Source organism: Chiloscyllium plagiosum, unplaced genomic scaffold (assembly GCF_037043375.1).
Source record: "Chiloscyllium plagiosum isolate Xiang-an unplaced genomic scaffold, Cpla_swu_hap1 HiC_scaffold_10, whole genome shotgun sequence".
NCBI classification, from domain to species: Eukaryota; Metazoa; Chordata; class Chondrichthyes; order Orectolobiformes; family Hemiscylliidae; genus Chiloscyllium; species Chiloscyllium plagiosum.
In genome coordinates this window covers 29760786-29779176 of record NW_028270148.1, presented here as the reverse complement: position 1 = coordinate 29779176, position 18391 = coordinate 29760786, and the positions used below count along the sequence as shown (strand labels likewise).

At 40.4% G+C, this 18391-nt stretch overlaps 1 protein-coding gene across 1 annotated transcript in view; it reads right to left on the bottom strand.

The window, feature by feature from the left end:
• The window catches only part of LOC122553173 (WD repeat-containing protein 64-like), a 135079-nt gene that overhangs the window by 70386 nt on the left and 46302 nt on the right, over positions 1-18391 (bottom strand). Inside the window, exons 7-11 of the mRNA XM_087990995.1 lie at positions 17885-18099; positions 13002-13142; positions 7131-7210; positions 4055-4194; positions 2156-2279 (exon numbers count right to left, since the gene is read on the bottom strand). Of these exons, the coding sequence (XP_087847121.1) occupies positions 2156-2279; positions 4055-4194; positions 7131-7210; positions 13002-13142; positions 17885-18099 (700 nt within the window). The remainder of the gene's footprint in view (positions 1-2155; positions 2280-4054; positions 4195-7130; positions 7211-13001; positions 13143-17884; positions 18100-18391) is intronic.

Here is an 18391-nt window from a genome sequence, read left to right as displayed (position 1 = left end):
GGGTAGTAGTTAATGGCAAAGTTTCATCTTGGAGTGCCGTCACTAGCGGTGTTCCGCAAGGATCTGTTTTGGGACCATTGCTGTTTGTCATTTTTATAAATGACCTGGAGGAGGGGTTAGAAGGGTGAGCAAGTTTGCGGATGATACGAAAGTTGGAGGAGTTGTAGACAGTGAGGAAGGACGTGGCAGGTTACAGCAGGATATAGAGAAGCTGCAGAACTGGGCAGAAAGGTGGCAAATGGAGTTCAATGTCGCTAAGTGTGAGGTGATTCACTTTGGTAAGAGTAACAAAAAGATGGGGTACTGGGCTAATGGTCGGATACTTGGTAGTGTGGATGAGCAGAGGGATCTTGGTGTCCATGTACACAGATCTCTGAAAGTTGCCACCCAGGTAAATAGTGTGGTGAAGAAGGCATATGGCGTACTGGCTTTTATTGGTAGAGGAATTGAGTTCCGGAGTACTGAGGTCATGTTGCAGTTGTATAAGACTCTGGTGCAGCCGCATCTGGAGTATTGTGTGCAGTTTTGGTCGCCATACTATAAGAAGGATGTGGAGGCACTGGAACAGGTGCAGAGGAGGTTTACCAGGATGTTGCCTGGTATGGTAGAAAGATCGTATGAGGAAAGGCTGAGGCACTTGGGGTTGTTTTCATTGGAGAAAAGAAGGTTTAGGGGTGACTTGATAGAGGTGTACAAGATGATTAGGGGTTTAGATAGGGTCGACAGTGAGAATCTTTTTCCACGTATGGAGTCAGCTATTACAAGTGGCATAGCTTTAAATTAAGGGGGGTAGGTATAGGACAGATGTTAGGGGTAGGTTCTTTACTCAGCGAGTTGTGAGTTCATGGAATGCCCTGCCAGTAGCATGGTGGACTCTCCCTCATTATGGGCATTTAAGCGGGCATTGGATAGGCATATGGAGGATAGTGGGCTAGTGTAGGTTAGGTGGGCTTGGATCGGCGCAACATCGAGGGCCGAAGGGCCTGTACTGCGCTGTATTCTTCTATGTTCTATGTTAGGACTATATGATAATTATCTAGATCTGCGATCTTTGTGTGAATCTCTATTAATCAAGCTTATGAATTCAACAATTTATGCAGTTGAATTCAGTTGTAATCTCACTGTGTATGTCCAAATGAATGATGTGATCACCCAGCTCTCGTAAACATTTGGCCTTCATGAAGAGCATGTCTTCAATGGAATGACACCCAACACCAACCCTTTGCATTTTTACCCATATGCAGATGATAGGTTTGCTATATTTGAACCTGCAAGTGAATATAAGACTTTCCTTTCACATCTTCACGTGCTCCCTTTCTTTGATATGCTAGATAAGAAATCAGCAAGGAGAACATCTCTACTACTGTCTACCATCAGCCAAACTTCATCGCTCAATATACAAACTGGGGTACCGATAGTTCCACACATTACAAGATTGGTCTTACCAACAATCTTGCAAATAGGGTCATCACTGTTCTCTCTAATCTGAGTGCTGTTTCAATGTTTGTGCATGGCAACCAGCACCAGCATGCCAATCGCAGCATTGATTTCCATTGCCATGGACAGGGCTCAGAGGCCCAGAACGTCCAGGATGAAATTGGATGGAATCCTAACTAGGAGGTGCATATTTGTAAGATGCAACTTAGTAAGTGAATATAGAAATGTGCAATGATTGTTTTGCAGTTCTATCCTGCATCAACTATCTTTCTGGAGAATAACAATTAATACCAATTTGCATTCAGCAAATGCAGAGATCTCTTCTCAAAAATGAAACTAGAGGGATAATTTGCATTTCTTCAAAGATGCTTGTATGTTGCAAGTTAATATTGGACATTTAGGCACTGAAACTGATTTTTCAAATTGACAATTCATTTGAATGGTAGGTCAATCATATGCATTTCAAGCAGTTGAAGTTCCCTACTAACAGTGTAAAGTTAGAAACTTGTTCCTGAACAAAACACCATTTGCCTCAAGTAATTTCCCTTATGAGAAGACAAATGTCCCAAATATGATTGTAGCTTTGGGGACAAGAATGTATGTACTGAGGAACCTGCCACCATAAATTCTAAACTAAACATGAACTGAAGTAGCCTGAATAATTCAATTGTCATATTGATCATCTGTATTTACTTGTTGATAAAACTTGATAACCTACCAGTTATTAATCTCTTATTTTTAGCATCAAAGATCATTATGTTGATATGCCGATCTCCTTTACGTTCACCCGTTGTGAAGACTTGCAACACAGCAAGTGTCTGAACATCCCAGACCCTGAACATCTTTGAGGAGGAGAGAAGGAAGCTGACATTAGTTACATTTCCAATTTAGTTTGGTTTGGGGTTGTAATCTTACACAAATAAAGTGCAAGAATAAAATCTAATCTAAATGCTATTATTAGAGCACTGTGGTTCATTGCAAACCCACTAGGGTGGACGCAGTACCTTATTGCTAGTAGTGAATCATTTTAAAAATATATAATCGGGATCATGCTGAACTTCAATTCTTTAAGTATTAAAGGTGCATGAGTCTTGAAGCCAACAGCTTCTACATCTAGTAATAAGTACAGCAGAGCAGTGATGCATGAAAATATTTAATCAACAATTGGTTATGTTTAGTACAGAAAAAAATAAATACAGGAGGTGTTTGCATTTCTAAATCAACTTAGTGAAACAACCTGGGACTCCCCCGGTATCACCATAACTTTGTTAACTATGGGTCTACCTGCAATTTTCTCACCAATCTGCAGGTTTGTTGATGTATGCAGCTTTCCAAGGTAAGACAGGCAACACCATGCTTCTTATATTGTAGCTGCACTCAGCTCCCAACTCCTAGCTTACCATAAACCTTGCCTTTTACTCATTTATGCACTGCTCAACTAATTGTAAACCCCTGCCCAGAATCCAAGGATGCAGCTTGGATGCAGTTATCAATAGAGTCTGGACGTCCAGAGCCATTAGTGTCCAAGTTATCACTGACCCAAATAACACATTAAATTGTTGTTTAATTATAGCATAGATTCCAGATTAGACATGCTTGTACCTTTAAGACATTCATATGACATCACACAATGTCACGTTCAAATATAAAAGGTGCTGAAGTATCTTTAGTCATGCTCTTTATGCAATGGAGGCAGTACAGTGTGATCAGTCAGACTACTATGTGTCGGTATTGCAAAGTATTATCAGTAAGCACAGAATCCAGACTATGTGTACATGCCTGTAATGCTATAGCCATGTAAATAGTTAGTACTGTTAATAAACTTCAAGATATCCAGTTCTTTATGGTGTACACTAAACAGACGATCATAGAAAAGCACAATCCGTATCAATAATGCTTGCTATCATCAATGTATGAATCATCCAACAACGTGAGATGAGAGAGATCCTATGAATTGTGCATCGCTATATGACAGTGAATGATCTCCAACATTCTAATGTTAGACTTGTGAAAACAGGGGTTTCCAAGCAATCAGCCATGAGTTTCATGTAATTGCACCCTTTATTAGACTCAAGGCTAAAAGATAAACAGCATCTTTGTGCAGGTGAATGAACAAGGATAAAAACGAATCAAAACATAAATGTACACATATTACAGAAAATCAAAACAAAAACTCATATGCAACAGGTAATGAATAACTTGCATGCGTATAGTGCCTTTCTTGACATTCCAAAGCACTACACAATTTGATCTATAGTTACTGTTGTAATGCATGGAAGCATAACTAGTACACAACAAGATCCCATAAACAATGATTTGGATGACTGGCTTATCTATTATGATGCTGCTAGCTGAGTAATAGATAGTGGCCTGAGAGTGGAGGCACTAACTCCATTCATTCCATCTGAGAGAGTAGCTGAGACCCCAGTTTAACATCTCATTCAAAAAAAAATATTTCACACGTTATGGCACTTCTCCACTGCTTTACGAGAATGTGGTTCTTGGGTCCTGGATATTCATGCTACAGTTTCCATTCTATTTTCTAACTCAAATATGAATACACACTTAGCAACAGCTATTCAAAACAAAACGAGAATAAAATGAAATAGTAACTTACCCCTTCAGTTGACAGGCTAATGATATGTTGATCTGTTTCATTGATTACTACATCAGTAATGATGCAGGTATGGCCGTATATCAATGCTTTTGGCTTGGCGAACATACTAGGATTCCAAAGGCGGAGAATTTTATCTTCTCCTAGACATGAAATGTGAGAAGTTCAAACCTCTGAATTGTAGATACTTGAATTTAAAATCTGCTTGAGCTGGGACACGGAGGAAAATTCCAATGTGGTCTGCTTATTTGATGACACCTCTCCAGCAGGACATGCAACTTGCGCATTGGTAAGATATACAAGAGGACACCTGGTGCTAAGCTGCCAATTCCACAGCTGTGCTTTTGAGTTCAAGAGCCTCTTTGTACACAAGTTAATGTAAAAATAAATAAATCAGTATGTTGACGGATTCTCTTGTATTTTTGCATTGCAGTTATTGCTTCACTGAGGGGCCACTTTTGGCTTTCATAAAACTGAATTCACCTAAACCTCTGCTGCCTGTATCCTAATTTGCACCAGGTTACGTTTATTCTTCAGCCTTGCACTCACTGATCTTCATCAGTTTCTGGTCCAGATTCACCACAATTCAAAAATTTGTTACTAAGATAGTAGTATTGGAAAAGTTAGCTTAACATATCATTGACTGAATATGTATCTACGTGAACATTGCTGAAAAAGTCAAATTTTGTCAAAGCTTTTTGTTTTGCATTTATCAGGGCAATGTGAACAAATACCAGGGTAAAGGAAAAACAAAATTGATACTGTATGAGGGGAGAGTACTGACAAGGTATTGCCCTGAAAAGTGAATGCCTTCTACCTATCACACAACTGAGTAATGTTGTACATGAATTTCAGCATCAGCATGATTCTAAGTATCACAACAACTCACAGACTGCAGTAAAAAGCATACTTCTTCAGCTGTTTGAAGCAGGTAAGGTACTGATCAGACCCAACAAGCCTGAGGCTGCAAAACATCAAAGGCAGTGCCACACAATATAAATGTTGTTATTCTGGAATTTCCAGCTAATTACCCTTATGAGTGCATGATGAAATTCTGTAACGAAATGCATATTCTCTCAAAAATACTTACGTTCTGTACTGCCAACTAACCACATTACATTTTATTGGACAGAATGCTTTGGAAGCATAGGAGACTAGCTGGAGCTGGACAAAATGTTGCAGGTGTAAAGAATGTGAGCTTCTCAACTGCAATCACTGATTTTACATTACGTTTTGAGACATTACATGATTGTGAATGTAATAAGCATATTAGATTTGCCTTGGTTGTGACAAACAGGAAAATATGCATGCAGAGTCCCCATGTCCTGCTGTACGGAGTGGTGCAGATGCAGGACTTCCTCTGCCGAAACCAGCAGTGGAGGCATATGTCACCAGATTGTGCCAACGAGGTGCAAGGTTGCCACCTGGGTCTGAGCAGTTTCAGCCATCTGGAAGAATGCACAGCATGTAGGAAGTAGATCAGGTCTGTACATAGGTACCTATGTCCCTTAGAAGGCACCTTGTAAACTTTTCACTATACTCATGTGAGTATCTGTGACAATAAAGCTAATTCAGTTCAATTTCCACTCTGCCATAAGTGACATCATCTTCTCTCTAATATCTCACACTCGCTATTTCTCTGTGACTGTGCCATATCTAACAATGCTCATGCTCAGCCACTCCCAAATCACATGCCACATCTTCTCTCACCAACCCAAAACCACTAATCCTGTGTGCTATCCACCACTAATCCTGTGTGCTATTCAATCGATTCCAGAAGTAATACCGGTGCTGCACAGTTTCATCTCCCATAATGCCTGACTTTTTCTCATTCCAGGAGGAAAACAACCCCCAACAGGGCACACAGAGTCAAGACAGATGGTTAGCTGCCTGATATTCAGCTGATCCTCTCTTACGTAGAGTGGACAGATTGACTGCACTGAGCAGGCCCTGGACTGGTATTAGAGGCTGCCCTTGACTTACCATGTCAGAAACCCTTGAGCAATGGCCACTGTCCTTGTCTGAATGGAGGACTGCTGACAATCATGACAAGCTTCACAGCTTTGTGTTAATTGTCAAGGCAAGGCAGCAATAATATGAGCTTTGTATCTCTGGCTGAGGGGCCAAAGTGCACAAAGGAAACGCAAGGCAATACAAGGCAGGATGCAGAGAGCATCCAGGAAGGATTCAGAGTGAGTGAGCATTAAGAAATTGAGCAGAGTCCAGTCCCCGAGCTGAGTGTGTGTCTCTGAGCACACAGAACTCTTGCTGTAGCATTACAATGATAGCTGCCAGTGCAGCCTCAGATGAAGCACTGACTTGCAAATGCATCTTAAAATTAATCAGAGATGTGCCGTGAGGGTTCTAAGAAGGTAGCACATACCAAGTGCCCATGTCCATGGATATCAGTGCACGTAGCTGGTTCTATACAGTCTAGCCTGACATATGGAGTTTGTTTGGAGCAAGTGGCGAGTTGAATCTGCTTTAAGTCTCTCAGGTGCCCTCGTTGAGTTTCTCCCCAGTATTGAGCTAGGTTAGTGGGTTTAGTAAGGTGTGAGGCTGAATATTAATCCCTGTTGATTGACAATTCAGTATTTGCCAGACTGCTTTTGAAAACCACAAAATATGCTGCTTCTGATGTCAACATGAGCCTTGCCACACTTGTTACTCAGACCCATAAAAGATATTTTCATTTTCCAAATGTGAAATAACAGCTTTGCATTTTGAGAATTGCAGCTTGTTATTTCAATTTCCATTTGCAGTTTATTCTTCTTTTCATCTTTATTTATGCAAAACTGTGTCACTTCTGCACCTTAATATGTGCAGAGACAAAGTGAAAATAAAATGTGGGCTTAAAATGCCAAACAGCAACAAGGTAAGGACACTGTACTTTCTAAGCTTGGAATCATCTAATAAATGCAAGATTGTAATTTTTGTTAAGCAAATAATCCAAGCCACAACTGAACATTGATCAAGTTGACAAAATGTGCATAATTCTTTAGATCACATTTTTAAGAGTGCACCAATATGTTCAAGGAGCAGTAAAGAATTTAGAAAGAAAACTTAATTTTGAACTTACCTCCTGTAACAATGGTATTTGCTTTCACACAATAATCAAATGCATTAACACCCCTTGGGATTGAAGCTGTTCTAATTGGCCTGCAATCAAGATAAAGAATATTGTCAACAGAGAGTAGCACTGCCATGCAATTTACAAAGCCGTAACAAATGCAAGGGTTTTGCTTTGTGGTTGAGTATATTTATCCTATAATAAAGGTCATGTAGGGTCATATTTAATACTCCTTTTGCCCCTTAACAGAGTTAGTGACAGGGGTGCATTTGATTAATTGAGAAGAGGGACGTCTCCTCTATACCAATTAAGACCACAGTGGGATTTCCTGCTCAATGCTAATTGATGTCCTTAAGTAGGCAATTAGTGCTTACCTTAAGGTGCCAAAGCAGGGAGGATCCAGAATATAGGAAGTACAAAAAGTAAAACCCATCAGGCTTACATCTGGCGATCCCTTGTTCGAAGGCATTAAGCTCCTGATCGAAGGACCCGGCATAAGAAAAGATCAGCCCCCACCTCACTTACCTCACAAACTCTCCTTTCTTTCTGCCATCATTCACTTTCATCAGTGGGTCCATCAGAGATTTCGGGCAGATGTAGCATTGGAAGGAGCCACCATTTCCCTGTGGTGTACTGCTGGACAGCCTTTGATTAGCAACCACCTCTTGGCAGACTGGATAAACTCCTTCAAGGTCTTAGATCCCTGTGAAGACCTGTTACTACTCAGCTGTGTGACTGCCTAATAGGCACTCAATTCAGTGTGTTTTTCCAAAACAAAAGGCATTGCCAGGTAGTTATCAACTCTCCAGTTAGTGAGTGAGACCTTGCCACCCATTCTCATTCAGATCTGCTCACTTCTTATATCTTCAAGCTCACAGGAAAGATGCAACCCTGCTCCCAGATCCATATAATTCCCCACTTTAGCTGTTGGTTCTGATTTAGCAATCTGTTGACAACTTTCTGCAGGTATACAGTCCACAAAAGCCACATTTGTAAAAGTTCCATCATTTGTTTTAAGCCCTACAACCTTCAGAGGTCTCAATAATTACTCATTTCAGACCTCAGCTACGTAGGCCCCAAGTTCTGGAACTCCCTTCCATAATTTCAGTTAGTAGACATAGGATTTAAGAAAATAAGTCAGCCATTTGGCCCATCGAATCTGCTCTGCCATTCAATAAGAATCATAGTTGATCTGATAATCCTCAACTACACATAACTCCTGATTCCTTTGTTGATTAAAAACGTATCACAACCATAAATATACTTAACAACAGCTCAGTAGCACTCTGTGGTGTAGATGCACTATCCTCTGGGAAAATAAATTCCTTTTCATCACCTTACTCCAAGACTATGCCCTCTACAACAGTAAGCAATCTCTCAGCATCTACCCATCAAGCCCCTAAGAATTTTATATGTCTAAATAATATTGTCTTTCATTCTTCTAAACACCAATGCGTTCAGGCCCAATCTATTAACCTCCCCTGATAGGAAAATCCCTCAGAATCAACCTAGTGAACCTTCATTGGACTTCCCCCAGTGCCAGTACATTTTTCCTTCGATAAAAGGACCAAACTGTTCACAGTTTTCTCGGTGTGGTTTAACTAGTGCCTTGTGTGGCTTTAGCAAAATTTCCCTTTTTATATATTCCATCCTCTTTGAAATAAAGACAAACCTTCAATTTGCTGTTCTGTTTATGTGCGGAACCTTTGTATTACTGTTTATGATTTATGCATGAGAGCCCCAGATCCTTTTGTAGTATAGCTTTCTGCAGCATTTCTCCATTTAAATTATATTCAGCTCCTTTATTATTCCTTTCAAAGTGTACAACCTCACATTTTCCAATATCCTATTCCATCATCTCAGTTTTTGTTCACTCACTTATCTTGATTATATCACTCCATGATGCTTTGTGTCATCCTTAACACTTGTCTTCCCATCTATTTTTTGGCATCTGCAAACTTGGTGATAATATGTTCACTGCCTTCATCCAAATCATTAATATTTACTGTAAAGCACTGATCTGTGTGGCACTCCATTACTTACAGGATGACATCCCGAAAACACCAGCTCTTATCCTAGCATTCTGTCTTCACTTAGATAGCCAAGATAGATTGACCACTGCCACCGAGAAGGACAAGGGGAGCAGGTACAGGTCGTTCTGCTATAATGTGCGTTTCGTTAATGTGAATTCACTGTAATCTGATTGACAAATTGGGGACACTGTTTCGATAGTGCAAACTTTTGGAGCGTATATTGGTTATAATGCAATTCTGGCCCCATTAGTTTAAATGGTGCTGCTATTACATGGTTTCTTGTAACACAGAATTGCATGAGAACGGAACTACACGTTATAGCAGAACCGACTGTATGTGGGAACACTGCCAATTGCAAGTTCCCCTCAAAGCTATCCACCATCCTAACTTGGAAGTATATTGCTGCTGTTTCAGTGTCATTGGATCAAAAAATGGAACTCCCCCAAATGGCATTGTAGATCGACCTACAGCACATGGACTCAAGCAACTGAAGTCAACTCAGCACCACCATCTCAAGGTCATCTATAAATGGGCAATGAGAGCTGTCCATGCCAGCAATGCCTAAATCCCAAGAGAGAATAAAAAATAAGTGCTGGGAATTAGCTAAGCATGCCTTACAATGTAAGGAAAGTACCATTCATTTTTCTGAGAGCAGTAAGGTGAATAGCAACAAGGACGAGTTAGACTGGGAGCGTCACTAAGGAGCAGAATTTTGAGATTGTTTCAATGTATGGGAGGAGTTGTCATGAAAGGTGAACTGCTTCAGGAATTCCAAAGGGCACAAAAATTGGATACAATGAGGTATATCCCAAAGATAGGACCGAAGAAACAAAGAGTAATCACACATATGTCTTAGGACAACGGTTGCGGCCAAAGTCACAAATTAGGAAATTAGGGTAGGCTGAGGGAGAAGTAGTGAGCAATAGTTGGCATTAAGGATTGAGGGGAATGTGATATAATAACTAGGGTTGCCATAGACTGCTTATACTTTTCATAACAGAATGGAGTGCCATATAACTTTTTCATAAGTTACCTTGTTGGTTCAAATATAAACATGGACAATGCCTGTAATAATGGTTTTCCTTATTACGGCTGACACTGTTGCTAGGGGCCTCAGTTCAAACCGATGTTGCAATTGGTAGTAGTTTTGTTTTTTTTTGTACACCCACCTGTGTTAGCGGCCTTTTCAGAGTCTAATATCTGGGAGAGTTTAATTTGACCATTCTTAAACCCATCTATAAAAATATTATGCAAATATTAAGAGAATAGGCTAAAACACAGTTTTAAGTGGGATACCAAACCCTTTTAAAGCAAGTCTTTGAATAGTTATGGGGACTTTCTAGCACTTTTACTGTCTGCTTTAACTGGATTTGGGGAGTCTTTCATAGCTCATATATACATACAAAATATATTTTTAAAAATCAGACTTTCTTTAGCTGCAGCTGTACTTTACTATTTTCCCTGGCTGCAGGGTGATTAGGAGAGACATGAATATTGCAGGAACTACTATTGAATCTCAAACAACATCAAGAGGAGTTGCTGCAGGAACAAAGACATGCATTGGTCCAAAAATGCCAACACAAAGGAGGTCTTATAGCATGTCTACTTGTCAAGGTTACCATGTCCCTAAATTTCAATACCACAGGCTTCAGCTGCAGCTGGGGACACAAACAACATCAATTAGTTTGCTCTCTGTGGTGTCAACATCTGGGATACCTTCTTCACAAGTTGCAGAACAAGACAGAATCATTGAAGTTGCATGACCCTGAAGAGGTTTTAAGCCCAAATTGTCCGGTTTTGAAAGCTTTTCAAGACACAATGGAATAGAGGAAGTAACTATGCATGAAGAATTGAAAAATCCCACCAAAAATCAATGAATGGATACAAATCAATATCTACAACATGAGGAAGAAAATAGTTCACACAGATTAAAATTTAATGCAGTAACTACAATACATAAAAAGGTTAGTTTTAATTTTTACAACTGATCGATCAATGATCTGATCTTAGGATGTGTTAATCTCACCATCTACTAAATCAGGAGATGGGTAATAAGTCAGAAACTCTGTACATAAACAATATTACTGCACAAAAGGTCTTCTACAAAAATACTTTTAAAACAAAATACTTATAATTATTAGGCCATTGCGTGTCAGTTCTGAGAATTTTTGCCTTATCTAGGAAAAGAATTTAAGCTATTACAATGCAATTTGAGAATTTTAAAAGTACTTGCATTCATGTGGTACCTTTTATGATCTCAGTACATCCAAATACACAGATTTTTCAAATGTTTCAAGCAACTTGAAAAAGGGCATTGTCATTATGCAAGACAAAAACAATAAATTCAAATTTCTGATATCCAAAATGTGGGCAGATGTTTATTCCTTTACTTCCAGCAAATTTTCTTCTGATCCATGGATTGATCCATATTTGAGGAAAGACATTCTGGCTATTGAGGGAGTACAGCATAGGTTCACGAGGTCAGTTCCCGGAATGGCGGAATTATCTTACGCTGAAAGATTGGAGCGACTGGGCTTGTATACGCTTGAGTTTAGAAGGCTGAGAGGGGATCTGATTGAGACGTATAAGATTATTAAAGGATTGGACACTCTGGAGGCAGGAAGCATGTTTCCGCTGACGGTTGAGTCCCAAACCAGAGGATACAGGACACAGTTTAAAAATAAGGAGTAGGCTAGCCTTAGAACTTAGAACAGAGTTGAGGAGAAACTTCTTCACCCAGAGACTGGTGGGTGTATGGAATACTCTGCCCCAGAAGGCTGTGGAGGCCAAGTCTCTGGATACTTTCAAGAAAGAGTTGGATAGAGCTCTTAAGGATAGTGGAATCAAGGGTTATGTGGATAAGGCAGGAACAGGATACTGATTGAGGATGATCAGCCATGATCATAATAAATGGTGGTGCTGGCTCGAAGGGCAGAATGGCCTACTCCTGCACCTATTGTCTATTGTCTATATTGTCTATTGACATTCCAAAAAAAAAAGTGAAAGACATTAAGTTGCATAAACTTGCCGAAAGTGAGGACTGCAAATGTTGGAGATTAGAGTGGAGTATGTGGTGCTGGAAAAGTACAGCAGGTCAGGCAGCATCCGAGAAGCAGGAAAATTGAGCTTTCGGGCAAAAGGCCTTTGAAGGGCTTTTGCCCAAAATGTCTATTTTCCTGCTTCTCGGATGCTGCCTGACGTGCTGTGCTTTTCCAGCACCACACTCTCGACTTGCATAAATTTGCACCCATTGAGTTTTTCTTTTATGCAAGATCCCACCTGAATAGATGCTAATATTTCTTTGAACAACAGCATTATCCTGATTAAATTTGCATCAGCTTTGGCAATTGAGGCCCGATATGCAATCTGAGCAGTGGCATCCGTTTTGTAAACAGAATTTGCCAAAAACATTGATCATGTAAGGCCCTTCAATGGAGTTTCAGCATCATTTTCAAGTCTTCAAGTGCTATCCCAAAGAAATAAAAACAACTGGTATGCATCAGGCTATCAGAAAGTGGTGTGGGCTGCTGCAGAAAAATCATACTTCCAGTGCTAGGGTCTGACTGTTTTAGCCAGATCGCGGGACATATTAATTCAAAAAGAGAATAATGGCCAAAGAGGGTGTTGAATTAGCGCCTCTTATCCTGACATATTCAGATGTATTTCTGAAAAATCTTGACATATTGCAGCATTTTCGTGGGATCACAAAACAGGCTTAACTCTGATAAGAAAGTCACATCTATGGCCATAGTTTGGCAGCTGTCGACACATTTCAATAGAAAGTACAGTTACATAATTCCACAAAGGATTAAATTTACAGCTTTGTGCATAAATGCTTGTAACTCACTGACAGTCTCCAAGCTTGCGTATGTCATCCAGGACCAGTGAATGCACGCTGTCTGGAGAACAGCACGCAAAACAGTTCAAATGTGCAAAGTACTTCACTCTCAATACCCAGCCATTGTGTAGTTTCCGACGTAGAATGGGGCTGGAAAAGAAAAAAAAAATTATAACTGAAGGACACTATGCAATTTGGAAAAGTTATTGTTCTTTAAATTTATGATGATGACACTTTTGTTTATCTTCGCAATCAGATAGTTACTTTAAGCACGTGTCTTAATCAGAAGATTTAAGTTCCACCTCAGAAGCTCCTGTGTAAAACAGTCCAGTCCAGCTGCAGTTGATTCACAGGTGTCATGTCTTGGATAATATATCAAACCAAGGTTGCATCTGCCCTCCCAGGTGGATATAAAGCATGTCATTGTCTTAAAGAAGACCCTGGAGTGGCATGGTGACCCAGTGGTTAGAACTGCTACCTCACAGCACCAAGGACCTGGGTTCAATTCCAGCATCAGGTGACTGTCTGTGTCAAGTTTGCACATTCTCCCTGTGTCTGCATGGATGTGCTCTGGCTTCCTCCCACAGTCACAAAGGTATGCAGGTTAGGTGAATTGGCCAAGCTAAATTGCCCATTGTATTCACGGATGTGTAGGTTAGTTGTGTTAGTCATGTGAAATGCAGTCTGGGTGGGTTACTCATCAGAAGGTCAGCATGGATTTGTTGGGCCAAATGGCCTGTTTCCACACTGTAGTGATTTTATGGTAGCTTTCCCTGATATCCATGCCAATATTAGTCTTCAAAATATAGCATGAAAGTAGATTTTTTGGTCACTGTGTTATGTGTAAACTGACTATTTCTAATTGAATCATGGGAGCTGGGCTTTACTGGTTGGCCAACATTTATTGTCCATCCCCAGCTGCCCTTGACAAAGCAGTGGCGAATTGCCTTCTTGAACCACTACAGTCCATGTGCTATAAGTTGACTCAAAATTTCTACAAGGGAGGAATTCCAGGATTTTGAAGGAATGGCAATTTATTTCCAAATGGTGAGTGGCTTGGAGAGCAATTTGCAGGGGGTGATATTCCCATTTATCTGTTGCTCTTGTCCTTCTGAATGGAAGTTCGTCTGGTTTGGAAGGTGCTGTCAAAAGATCATTGGTGAATTTCTGCAGTGCATCTTGTAGATATGCTCTGCTGCTACTGAGCTTCAATGGTGGAGGGAGTGGAAGCTTGTGGATATGGTTCGTAGTGTCAAGCTTCTTGAGTGTTGTTGTAGCTGCACCATCCAGTCAAGTGGGGAGTATTCCATCACAATCCTGACTTGTGCCTTGCGGATGGTAAACAGACTTTGAGTCACAAGAAGGTGAGTTATTCACCACAATATTCCTAGCCTCTGACCTGCTCTTGTATTTATGTAGCGAGCCCAGTTGACTTTCTGCTCAATGGTAACCCCAAGGATGTTGATAGCAGGGAATTCAGTGATGGTAACAACACTGAATATTAAGGGGTGGGGAGGGGGGTGGGAGTGGTTAGATTGTGTCTTATTGCAGATGGTCATTGCCTGGCATTTGTGTGGTGTGAATCTTTCTTGTCATTTGTCTCGGTCTTGTTGCATTTGAACATGGACTGCTTCAGTATCTGAGGAGTTGCGAATGGTGCTGAACACTGTGCGATCATCAACAAACATTCCCACTTCTGACATTATTATGGAGGGAAGGTCATTTATGCAGCAGCTGAAAATGGTTTGGCCAAGGACACTACCATGTAGAACTCTGCAGCGATGCCAGGTTGGAATAAGGTCAGGAGCTGAGTTGCCCTAGCAGAATTCAAACTGGACTTCAGTGAGCAGGTTGTTGCTGAACATGTGCTGCTCAAAAGTACTGTTGATGACACAACCCATCACTTTAGTGATGGTTGAGAGTAGACCAGTAATTGGCAGGGTTGGATTTGTCTTGCTTTTTGTATTCAGAATAGACCTTGGCAATTTACCACATCATCGGATTGATGCCAGTGTTGTAACTGTACAGAAAGGGATTGGTTAGGGGAGCGTCAAATTCTGTATAATTGCTGGAATATTGTCAAGGCCAATAGCCTTTGCACTCTCCACTGCCTCCAACCATTTCTTGATATCACATGCTGGTAACTGAGATGTTGGGGACCACTGGAGGAGGCCGAGATGGATCATCCACGTGGCACTTCAGGCTGAAAATTGTTGTAACTGCTTTATCCTTATGTTTTGCACTGCTGTCTTGAGCTCTTCCATCATTGAGGATGGGATACTTGTGGAGCCTCCTCCTCCAGTAAGTTATTTAATTGTCCATCATCATTCACAACTGGATGTGGCAGAGTAGGCCATTCAGCCCCTCAAACCTGTTTTACTATTCAATGTGGCCTTCTTCCGAATACCTGCCTTTGGCCCATATCCCTTAAAAGCTTTGCTTAAACAAAGTTTATCTTTGTCAGATTTAAAAATAATAATTAATGCATCATGCCATTGTGTACTTTCACAGTAGAAGTGCTTCCTAACCTTGTCCATTAACAGTCTGGCCTATTATGGACCAGGCCAGACCCCCTCAAAACATTTCAAGAAAGGAGCCCAGACCCTAACTTTGCTAGTTGTTTTAAGCAGGTGTAACACAGATATTCCAGGAGAGATACTACTGGTCAAATCACTTACATTTAGACAAAACAGAATTTATTTACAAGATTACCTGATTAAACACAAGCAAAAGAGAATAGAATACAGAATAACTTAACCGATCCAAAAACCCAATAGATTATCCCAACTTAACGATGCTGTTCCTAATACTTGCAACAATCCTCATAAACACCCCTTGGCAAAAGGAAAAATCAAACACACGGTTTTACAGGAGAGAAATGTCAGGGAGAGAGAGAGAGTACCAGCATGGACCTGCTTCTTTGGGTCCAGCAGTTTCACAACACTACTGCTAAAACTAAACCAAACTAGGGTAAAGCTGAGCTGGGGGAACTGGCCATTCCCCTTTTGTTGTACAAGTGTTTGTTTTAAAAGCTTGAAAGCCTTTTGCCTGAGGCAGTATTTGTTAGCTATAATCAAAGTAACCCTAGGGCGGCATGGTGGCTCAGTGATTAGCACTGCTGCCTCACAGCACCAGGGTCTCATGTTCGATTCCAGCCTCGGGTGACTGTCTGTGTGGAGTTTGCACATTCTCCCCGTGACTGCTTGGGTTTCCTCCGGGTGCTCCAGTTTCCTCCCACTGTCCAAAGATGTGCAGGTCAGGTGAACTGGCCATGCTAAATTGCCCATAGTGTTAGGTGCTTTAGTGAGAGGGAAATAGGTCTGGGTGGTTTACTCTTCGGAGGGTCGGTGTGGACTTGTTGGGCCGGAGGGCCTGTTTCTACACTGTAGGGAATCTAATCTAAAACCCATCTGTGCCCAGACATTTTGGAACCTCTGTTTTACAACTTCCTGAATAAAAAACAAGGACAACATAACCTTGTGAAAGGAGCAGCATCATCAGAGACCCCTAATTCTCAGATGATGCCATTAGTCCTAGGGTCCCCAAACAGTGGGAATAATTTACCTTTATTTAACCTGTACTTTCATGTTAATATCTTGAAATCTTTGATCAGATCACCTCTTAACCTTTTAAATTCTCGAGAAAATAAGCCTAATTTGTATAATCTACCTTCACAACATAACCCCTGAAGTCCAACTATTATTCTTATAAACCTGTAATGTACTCCCTCCAAAGCTAATACATCCTTCCTCAGCTGTGGTGCATAGATCTGCTCATAGTTAAGATTAAGGTCTAACCAAGGTTTTGTATAACTGCAGGATAACCTCTGCATCCTCATACTCCAGTCGTCTAGATACAAAAGGACCAAAGAGACAACTTTTTTCACACAGAGGGCAGTGCGTATATGAAATGAGGTGCCAGAGGAAGTGGTAGAGGCAACTTCAGTTACAACATTTAAAAGACATTTCGACAGATATATGGATAGAAAAGATTTGGGGCAAAATGGTTCAGTTCAGTTTAGGAAACCTGGTTGGGCCAAAGAGTCTGTTTCTATGCTGTACAACTTTATGACTTTATAAAGGCTAGCTTTCCATTAGCTTTCTTGATTATTTTCTGCATCTCTTTGTAACATTTTAAAGATCTGTGCACTTGAACCCCTAATTCTCTTTGGATATCGACTGCACTTAACTTCATGCTCTCTATAATGTACCCTGATCTATCTTTTCTCTGTCCAAAATGGAATACCTCCTATTTGCTTACATTGAACTCCATCTGCCAGTTTTGTCCATCCAGTTTGTCTATCAATATTCCTTTGTAATTTTATTCTATTATCTGCACTGTCTACAATGCCATGTAACTTTGTATCATCAGCAAATTTGGATATATGATGTTCTATGCCATTATCCAATTTGTAAATAAATAAAATGACTAATTGAGGCCTTTATACAGATCCTTACAGAACACCACAAGTCACATCCTGTCAATTTCAGTACGTACCATTATCCCTACTTTCTGTCACCTGCCACACAACCAATTTCCCAGCCACGTCAGTAATTTGCCCTTAATTCCACCGGCTTCTCCCTTAGTTAACAGTCTCTTATGTGGGACTTTATTAAATGCATTCTGGAAATCCATACACACAACATCCATAGGCATTAACCTGTGGATGGGAATAATGGTAACTCACCTAACTCACCTCTTCAAAAACATTCAATGAGGTTTGTCAGGCTTGAATCCATGCTGATAAGTTACACGTTGTAACATGGATTTATAATCAACACTACAGATGCTGCACAAAAAAACTTTGACTCTTTCAGAGGTTTAGCAATTGCCAGCAACTAAACCAACACTTCAGACAAATGAAAGCTATCCAAATATATGTGACAACCTACCGACGAAGAAGGCGTGGATCCAAGGCCTGGGATCGCAAAGCATCACTTTCCATGGATTTCTGGAAGTTGAGATCATCACTTCCCACAATTATTCGATTCAAAAACCCAGCATCATCGCCAATTAGTAAGCAATCTTCATCCCTATACTCAGGTAGGTTTACCGTACAGACACAGAGCATAATGTTTTTCATAGGTTTAAGAGTCAAAAAATTAGTCTGTTGAAAAATGTAAACATCAGTTCAAAGCTGTCAGTTTGTATATTTTTTAAAGAAATGGAAAAGAACAAGTTAGCATTTGACAATTGTGTTAAAATTATGTTTACCTTGTTTAATAAAATGCACAAGAGATCTTCATGCATATAATTTCACAAATGTTTTGTACACGCGACCACGTAAAATAAACAACAGATTTAAATATAAGAATGAGAATTTTAAACTTAAAGGTATGGGCAGACAAAGTTTGTCAAGGAGGACAGGAGTGGGAAGTGAGTGGTACTTGATACATGGC